At 48.2% G+C, this 9,202-nt stretch overlaps 1 protein-coding gene across 1 annotated transcript; it reads right to left on the reverse strand.

Moving 5' to 3' along the window:
- Positions 1 to 35: 35 nt before the first annotated feature.
- On the reverse strand, positions 36 to 8,794 carry C1QL3 (complement C1q like 3). Its single transcript, XM_032113349.1, has 2 exons — positions 7,317 to 8,794; positions 36 to 2,776 (listed from the first exon to the last, which is right to left on the reverse strand). The coding sequence occupies exons 1-2, from the start codon at positions 7,902 to 7,904 to the stop codon at positions 2,597 to 2,599; spliced, it is 768 nt and encodes a 255-aa protein (XP_031969240.1). The 5' UTR covers positions 7,905 to 8,794; the 3' UTR covers positions 36 to 2,596.
- Between the last annotated feature and the right edge of the window lie 408 nt (positions 8,795 to 9,202).

A 9,202-nucleotide genomic window follows, 5' to 3' on the forward strand; every position in this document is an offset into this window, starting at 1 on the left:
CTTTTTGTAAGGATGCAACACCAGCACTCAAAATATATTACATAATACAGTTTTAATGAGTTGTAACAGTTATAACAAAGGTTGTGATATAAGTCTTTACAAATCAGTATATCAAGATATGATGAAAAAGGAAGAAATGTTTGCCTTATATGTGGTTTTCACATAATGTTCTTCACTCTTGTCTAACTTTAACCAGGGCAGGTGATTTATCCAAAAAATGGTCTTATCCAATAGCAGTGGTAGCCTGATTTCAAAAGCTTCTTCAAAATGTGACCCTGTATGTCTTGTAGTATTGAGCTTTACCAATAAACACCTTAGTAAATGCAATTGCTGGTTGTAAATGACCTCTAGCTCAGTGCAGGGCTGTTGGACACTATGTAATGAATCTCTAGCTACACTGCTGTGGGAGTGCACTGGCCAGCAACAGCGGAGCGAACAGACAAGTCAGTTACACATCTGTTAGTAAAATAATGCCTCCTAGAAATTAAACAGGAGTAACCACTACAGTGTACAGATACAGGCTGGCACTTTGTCATAAGGTAAAAGCATTAACCGTTCTGCTGAGATAATACACAAGCAGCTGGCAGCACCATGTCCCCTTGTAAACCCTGGATGAGTTTGCCTGGCGATCCTCTCAGTCAGCCTGGACTCACTCGGCATTTGTTTTGAACTGGATGGCTCAAAGCAGAAGGAGTAACACGTTCTGTTTAAGAAAAGGTTCCCTCATTCAAGCGAGATTTTTAGGGAGATGTGTAAAATCTTTATCAGACTTCTGCCGAGTAGCCAGCACTGGAGAGCGTTTTTGTCAGTGGCAGACACTTTGGAAATTTTAGTACAGATAAATCTAAGTTTTTACCCTTATTACATTAGACAAGGTTGCTTGTGACAGAGTATATGAAATAGCAGTGCTAGGGGTAGCCTCTATTACTCTTTAATGATTTATAGAAATGTTACCTTGATTTTGCCAAAATGTTAAATAACGTAACAAACTGTGCTAAAGAAATTTAATAATCTTGCTAAAATTTAGGTTTAGAGTGAAATCTGCAAGTTTTAACCTGAGAGAAATAGCCTCCCAAAACCAAAACAAATAATAAATCCATTTTCTGAATAAAAATATTCTGTGGACATTACTGCTATGACTGATTTTAAAGCATTTTTATAGCTATGTATCCGTGTTTCGTTTAGTTCTCCAAGCTATTAATCCTCTATATGGATTAAGCTTCTTTGAGACTTTATATATCTATATCTATATGAATGAGAAAAATAGGTTTTAATACAGACTCTTTTTTTTGCATGTAAATATCTGCTTCTTTCTTTGCATATGTGTTATCATTTTTTGGTAATATGCTTCTCTCTGTCCATCTCATAGGCATGCCTTACCACAAGCTGGTAACTAGCTTCCATGGAAAAGGTCTGTGTGACAGCATTTTCTCATGTGTCAGATCTCCCCCTCTTCCTTTGTTGGAAAAATCCCACTAAACTCAGTGAGACAAGACACCTAAGACAGTTAAGGTTTTGACCCATTATATTCCTATGAAATTCTAGTGGAACATCTGCAGTATATTAATCCATAACTACTTTATTAAAAATAGTACCCAGGTACAGACTAAGTGTGAAAAGACTAATGAAGACTAATTGCTGCAAAGAAAACACTCTGCCTTAGTCTGATGGTGTGGTTGCCAGGCTTCCTAAGTATTTACACAACTAACCATCAAGAATGGGCCTGTAATAATTGTCTAAATATATATTTACATGTATACAAATTAAAAGCCAAATCCCTTTTCCACTAATAGCAGTGGGAGTTTTTCCATTTGCTTTGGTGGAATCAAGGATATGATCCAGTAGAATAGTTTGTCAACTGTTGGATTTTTCAGGGGAAAATAGTGTTTCTGCTATCCTTCTTTTTCTTTTACAGGACAGCTAAGGGAAAGACAAAATTTAAATAACTTCACTGGATTGATTTTATGTTAAAAGTCTAATGTAAACCTACAAAGCAGGAGCATCGAGTTAAGGCTTGAAGCTTGAAGCTGATTAGTGTCTAGTTTTAAGTGGAAGGGTAAGAAAAGTACAAGGCAAACAATTTCTTTGCAGAGAGAAAGTATATTTTGATTACCTCTTCCTTTTATTGTAAAATCATTCCTCACCACACTATGAGTGGACTCCAAGCATCATTGTTAGCAGGTAAGTCACAAGAACCAAAGCTGAAGTATGGATAAAGCAGCAAGACCATAACACATCAAAGTATCATATACACTGAAGAAATAACTCAGCGTCCTTAGGTGGGCCTTTTTTCCCTGTAAAAATTTGATCTATGTAGAACTTCATTCACATGGACACTAACAATGAGGAAGTGTTTGCTTTGGCGGAAGTGGATCGCACATCTGTTTAACTTGGTTTGTGGCTTTTTAACATAAGATTTCTCTGTGTTGTACAGATGTGAATCAGGTAGCATTCGACTTTTTTCCCCTGCTGTTGAGGTGTTCAGTGGTCACTCTCTGCTGGGGTGCTTGTTTCATTGACTTTTGCCACGCAAATCCATCACTTAGAAGAGCAGGCTTCATTTCTTGACTGGTTTGGTGGGTCTTTTTACTCATTATCAGTCAGCATAAATAATAAATCCAGAAAATGTGCTGTATTTGTTGTTGTTTCCTCCATGTGCTTTTCCTCCATCTAATTTAATGTAAACTTCATCTCCTGGCTCCAAGTGAAGAACCACACTGTTACTGGCATAGTCGTAGTTCTGATCAGCATCCTGAGCAATCGCACTAGCTCGAACCTACATAAAATACAGAATGACTGGTTAAGAAAACTCAGGGAATTTTTCCTGCCTGTTGAAATTAAAGCATATCCTCAACATTTTATTCAACATGCATGAGTTGCCACTTTAAACATCTGGCAACATATATTGTAGTTTATTCCTGTGATTATTGCTTATTTTCTCCTACAGTACTTCTGAAACTAAAGCAGTAATATGCTCCCTTCTCAGTCATCTGATGAATTCACAACTGCCTGGTCTTCCGTAGATGTCTGGAGCCTTTTTAAATATATGTGTAAGAAAAGCTGGAGTTGGGAGAACTGGATCTGGTTGTGCACCAATTTTACATTGTAACTTGTATCAGTGGGACAAATGATTGACAATGGTGAGGATCCACAGGGAGGCCCACAGGGAGCTCCCAAGATGGACTTTTTCCAGGGGCAGTTTATTGTCATACCAAGTAATAGAATCATGCTGCAAAAAAGAATACAAGAAGTACACCCACACACACACATGCACACAAGCAGGTAAGCATCGTAGTCTGGGTTTGGAAAAAGGGCTATTACCACATTTCAGTAAGCAAACATTTAATCTCCCTGTGTTTTAAGAGATGCACCTTTGAAAAATCACAGGCAAGTCGCTATTTGCTTTAGGAGGTTTTCGGAATTTACAAATCATTGAGGGCTTTTCACTTGCAACTTTCCCTTAAACATACTTTTTTCCCATTTCTCCCTTGGTATTCCATGACTGATTAAATTTGACATTTCTTGCAAACTGGAAGTAATCTGTAATTTCAAGATGTATGTTGGTTTCCAGCAATGAACAGGCTGTGCCATTGTAAGTCTCCAAATCATTTATATATAATTTGACTCTGTTTGGTAAAATATTTAAACATGGTTGTATGTGATTTATTTCAGTGTAACACGTCATCTGCTTGTTGCTTGTCTTTGTTCTGGCGTAGTTACAGAGCAGTAAATGATTTAGTGGTATTGCAAATCTGAACTAAGTAATAATGCATGACTTGGTGTACTATATGTGGGATTTTTTCTGTTCTGAACTGAAAAATAGGCTATAAGTCACAATTTTCCATGGATTCCTTTCAAAGTTTACATGATAAATTTCCAAATTAAATTTTCATGTGATGTGATTTCACATTAATATTGAAATGTTAAAAAGGAGGGGGTTCTTTTACTATGCAGGATCTTACGGCATTATGCAGCTTAAAAATCACAGTAGGTGGAAATTCTTTATGCATCCTGTAAGAACAGTGAGAAAGGCTGCAAAGGCTTGTGAAGCTGTGACAGGCTGCAAATTTAAACTGATACATGGCATGATGATAAACCCCGACTATTTCAGGACTTCTTGGTTCTGACTTGCCTGGTATTGTTTACAGGGGTGATCTGTTTTGCTAGTTTTTTAAACAACAATTATTCTAAATACTGGATGTTTTCTTTGGAATAATGGCTGGCAGGGCAGAGTTGAAGGCTCTGGACCATTAACCCTGGGAAGACCTTCCAGAGAAACTAACAGACTGAGATGGTTGCTGGCAGTGGAAATGGAAAGGGCAAATGGGGAGGAGTGAAAAGGCTGCAGAGAAGGTAGAAAAACTTTCACAGAGAACTAATATCTTGCATAATGGTGAGCAAAAATGCTTAAAGGACTTTTCAAATTCTAATTTACTTCCTAATGAAATGCTACTTTGTGGATTTGTATAAAAGGTTGTGTTTCTGTGGATGGTAAGGGGGAATTCAAATTACATCAGTGACTATCCTAAAGGAGTCAGCATGTGGACATTGGCTACAACGGCAATGGATATTTCATTTTCAAGATTTTACATAGTACATACTGGCTGGAAAAAAAAAAAAGAGTTTCTGGGTATTGAAAGTCTAGAAACCAAAATGCAGATCTTACTGCCCTGTGTGTAGCAGCAAAGGTCCTGTGTGCTATTCTTAAAGGGTTTACCTTCTTGCTTAGTTAGCCAGTGCAATTTCTTTTTAAAGGCTAGAAGAACAGTCTCAAATGAATTCTCAGGGAGTGTACTGCTGCAAGAGGGTAAATGTATCTCAAAACGAAAGCATTGTGAGACAATACATTTCACAAGTTCCATGTAAGTTCTTTCATGAAGCTGCGGTCTCAGCCTGCACACACATACCTAAGCTGAGTGATCTCAGCACTTCCCTGTTCAAGCTTGATAACCATTACAGCAGACAATGTGGTAACACTGGGGACCTTGAGGTTCCACATATGTATTGCTTAGGACTGGGTTTTTTTTCTGTAAATCATACACTTTTCAGTGTTTTGGGTTTTTTCATTGTTAAAGAGCACTGGATTTATAATGTTACCTTTGTCACTCCATTTAACTACTTACTTTCAAAATTTCTGAGCTTCCTTACAAATATACATAAAGCCTGTCACATCATCGTTTAGCGTTTCAAGTATAAATCATAATGTCATTGAAGAATTATAACTGTGGGTCAATTTTAAACCATTTATATGCAAGTATTTACCTAAATATCTTGTATAGTATATACAAATATACACATGGAACCCCTGTTTGGTTGTTTTGGGATTTTTTCTTCTTTGAAAAACTACGAGTTTAATTTGTCTCATGTCTGGTACTGGAAGTAGCTATATTTGGAAATGGTTAGACTTCAGGTTCAATTGAATATTTGTAATTGGATACTTCTTTAAAACTACTGCTATGTATTTATTTTTCACGGTTTGTGAAAATAAACACCCTACAACATTATAAATAAGGGTAAAAATAGATCAGTTCTTTAATTGCAAGTACAATTGCATTCTTACAGTGTGCAATATTGCTTTTGTAGGAAGATATCAAAGTGAATATATTAGGATGTACTTTGTTTTACTGGTCCTGGTTTGTCTGCTGAGACAGTATTTATGGTAGACATTTTCTAATTTAATTAATTGCCGCTGATGTCCTCATCATTCTGTTCTCACAGTCCTTCTGAGGAGCCATAAACAAAAGGTTAAGTGGCATATCAGATTAATTTACCGGCCGCCGCCGCTCCGGTGTGCGCTGAGCACAAAGGGCCGTGAGCCGGCCGTGCTCGGCGGGGGAGGAGACGCGCAAACGAACGAGTTTCTTCGCGGCCTCCCGGCACAGCAGGGACACGGGGCCCGGTGTTCAGTCCTTCGGACACGGCGTGGAGCCGGTCCATCCCCCAGCCTAGCCCGCCGGAGGGCGAACAGCCCAGGGGGAGCGGCAGCGCTGGCTCCGGGCTGCCCGAGCCGCCGGCCCGCCCTGCAGCCCCTGCGCGCCGGGCCGGCTCGGGCGCCGAGGGGGGACCTGTTGAGCGGCCGGTGCGCCGCGCGTCCCTCGCCCTCCCGCCGCGCGGACACCTCGCACTGTCCCTGGGCACCCAAAGCCTGAGGGATGGCGGTGCCGCTAAGCTGTAGGAATTAGGGCCAGCCTACCCGTGTCTGTTAACTACGCACGGAAGAGCCCCAGAATTGCGAAGGACGGCTCCCCTGGGGCAATGTTACAGGTACAGCCTCTCCAAGCGCAGTGGCAACGTTTATCCTGATTAAAAGGGATGATTCCTCTGTTTTTCAGACGGTAACATCGCAAGACCTTTAATTACTTCCGATGTCTCCATCCTGCCCAGCGGATGCCGACAGACTCGGGTCTTGCCCGGGCTCTCCGAACGCCCGGTGTACCTCCCGGCATGGGCCAGGCCGTCAGCCGGCGCCTTCCCCTGCGCTGGCCCGCCAAGGGCTCCGGTCTGCGGCCGCCGAGCTCACTCTGTTATCAGCTCTCCTGACAGGGGGAAGCCTCGCTCCCCGCCGGGGGCTGAGCGTGTCAAAGCGGCGCTCCGCTGCGTGGGAGCCCCGTCCCGTGCCGTGGCGGCGTTCCTCCCACCCACCTCACCCTTTCCCCACGCAGCACCACCCTCTTCTGAGCTCACCCACCGCCCCTGGCTCCCCTCTCTTGCCGGGGTCTTTCCCCTCCCCGAGGGAGCGCCGGGCTCTTCACGCCCCTGCGGGGGCTGCGCTGCTGGTACTCCCGCCCTCCGCTCCCGTCCCGGCAGAGCGGCGGGCAGCGCTCCGCGGCCGGGGCGGCGGCCAGGGCGGGCCGGGAGCGGGAAGGGCCGGGTGCTGCTCTGCCCGCGGAACCGCCCGGACAGCGGGCTGGGAGCGGCACCTGCGGCGCGGCTCTCGGGGAGGAGAGCGCGTCGAGTCCGCATTCACCCAGCAGCCTGGGCGACCTCTGCTCTGAGCGGAACATCCGACCCCTCGGTGGCCTTCGGGCACCTGAGGCGGAGCGGGACGGCGCTCCCCGCAGGTTCCCCGCCAGCTGCGGAGAGGCGACCGCCGGTCCCCCTCGCCCGCTTCGCGCCGCCCGGGCTCGGGCTCCGCTCCCCCGCCACTCACCCGCGCCGCCCCCAGCGGCCGCCCGGCTCCCCCTCCCCGTCCGCTTCCCGCCCTTCCCGCGCCGCTCCGCCCGCTCCCCGCACAGCGCCCGCTCCCACGGGGAACCCCCCTGCTCCTCGGCGCCCGCTGCCCTCCTGTCCCCGGCTGCTCCCGGCGCGGCGCCCACCTGGTTGTTCTTGCAGAGGTCGGCCCACATGCTGGTGCCGTCGCCGCCCCGCATGAGCACATGGTAGGTGAAGAAGTAGATGCCGGGGATGGAGCAGGTGAACTTGCCGGTGGTGGGGTCGTAGTGGTTGCCCAGGTTGGTGACTACGTCGTCGAACTTGAGCACCTCGTAACCCTCGTGCTGCCTCTTGAGGCCGGCGTAGAAGGCGATCTTGGGGACGGTGCTGTAGGTGGCGGCGCTGATGGCCCCCGCCGCGTTCAGCCCCGGCGCCCCGGGGGGGCCTGGCAGGCCCTGCCGCCCCGGCTCGCCCTTCTCACCCGGCGGCCCCACCGGGCCGGGCGGCCCCGGCTCCCCCGGCGGGCCACGCGGCCCCGCTTTGCCCGGCCGGCCGGCCTCCCCCTTGGGCCCCTGGATGAAGGTGGGCAGGGACTGCATGAGCCCGCGGTCGGGCGTGGCCGCCGTGCTGGGCGCCTTGGTGCCGCCGTAGGGGTCGCAGACCATGCGGCAGGTGCCCAGCATCTCGTAGTGCGCCGAGGTCCCGGCCGAGCTGACCAGCACGGGAATGAGGATGACCAGCAGCAGCACCATCACCACCCCCAGCGCGCCGGCCGCGATCAGCCGCCGCCTGCTGCCCACCAGCCGGCTCAGCGCAGGGCGATCCTCTTGTCTGCTTTTGGACAAAATCTTGATGGTTGGTGGGGTTCCTCCTCAGAGCCGAAAAAACGCCGAGCCCGCTCGAGCTCGGCTCCGCTGGGGCTCGGCTGCCCTCCCGAGGGCCGCCGGTGCTGCGGGGGCTCCCGCGGGTCGCGGCGCTCCGCTGCGGCCGCTGCAGCCGCGGGGCGGGCGAGGGAGCGGAGCGGAGCGGGAGAGGGAGAGCTGCCGCCGCGCCCCGGCCGCCCGCACTTTTATGCTCCCGCTGGCGATCGACTTTTTTTTTTTGCAGGCTGTGCCAGTCCGAGTCAACTTTCCCTGGAACTTGCCTTTCCTCTCGCGATCGCCCCGCTCGCCTCCTCGCTCTCTCTCTCCCTCCCTCTCTCTCTCTTTTCGCAGAGACGACAGTCCTCAGCGGGGCCGCGCCTCCCGGCCGCCCCGGTGCCCGCCGCCCAGTGCCCGCGCCGCCGCGCCGAAGCCGGAGCCGGAGCCGAAGGGAGAGCGGGATCCTGCCCGGGTGCCACCTGCCAGGAGAGGAGGAGGCTGACGAGCGCGCTGGAGCAATTTATAGGCACCCAAAAGCGCAGGGGAAAGGGGAGCTGCTTTGGCATCACATTCCAGCATCTGCTCTGCTCTTCCCACTCACAGAGAGTTTGGCATTACTCTGGCAGTGTGGGAAATATATATTTTTTTTCTTTTCTCCCTCCCCCACCCCTCCCGCAAAAGGATGAACAGCGAAATCGTGAGCCTCACTCAATAGCTGCATCTTGCGATGACAGCTCTTTCTGAAGCAGACCGAAGGGAAGAGATGTGCTTAGCAGCCTCTGGTACCCTTCAGGTCACCGATCGAGAATTAAAAGGTCAATCCACCTCCTGCTTAACGCTTCCCTGAGGCCACTGTGCCATGTTAATGTTTTCTGGGAAATACCGCTTTAAATGCAGGGATGTTTTACCAATTGTCCAAGTAGAAGTTATTTGAAAATGTATCTCCCACAATAATAAAGAGATTAACATCTCTGGCAATTTCGGATCTCCCTCTTCCTCCTCATCCCAATTGCAACCACAAAGGCAGAGAAGGAAATAGTTTTTCCCGTGAATTAAAATTGACATACTCATCACTGGCTACAGTGTTTCCCGGTGTTAAAGCCAGCCGCTGCTCTGCTTGCAAACTGACACTGAGGGAAAGTGTTCCCTTTTGTTTAGGAGCCAAAGAAGAGTCCGGGCTATATGCAAAT

This window comes from Corvus moneduloides, chromosome 1 (assembly GCF_009650955.1).
Source record: "Corvus moneduloides isolate bCorMon1 chromosome 1, bCorMon1.pri, whole genome shotgun sequence".
In the NCBI taxonomy this organism is placed as follows: Eukaryota; Metazoa; Chordata; class Aves; order Passeriformes; family Corvidae; genus Corvus; species Corvus moneduloides.

Bases quoted from the DNA above. Each gene is read 5' to 3' on its own strand.
- C1QL3 (XM_032113349.1), bottom strand. From the start codon at position 7,904: ATGGTGCTGCTGCTGGTCATCCTCATTCCCGTGCTGGTCAGCTCGGCC. The intron at 2,777-7,316 runs GTGGGCGCCGCG...TATTTTATGTAG, and splicing joins ACCTCTGCAAGAACAACCAG to GTTCGAGCTAGTGCGATTGC.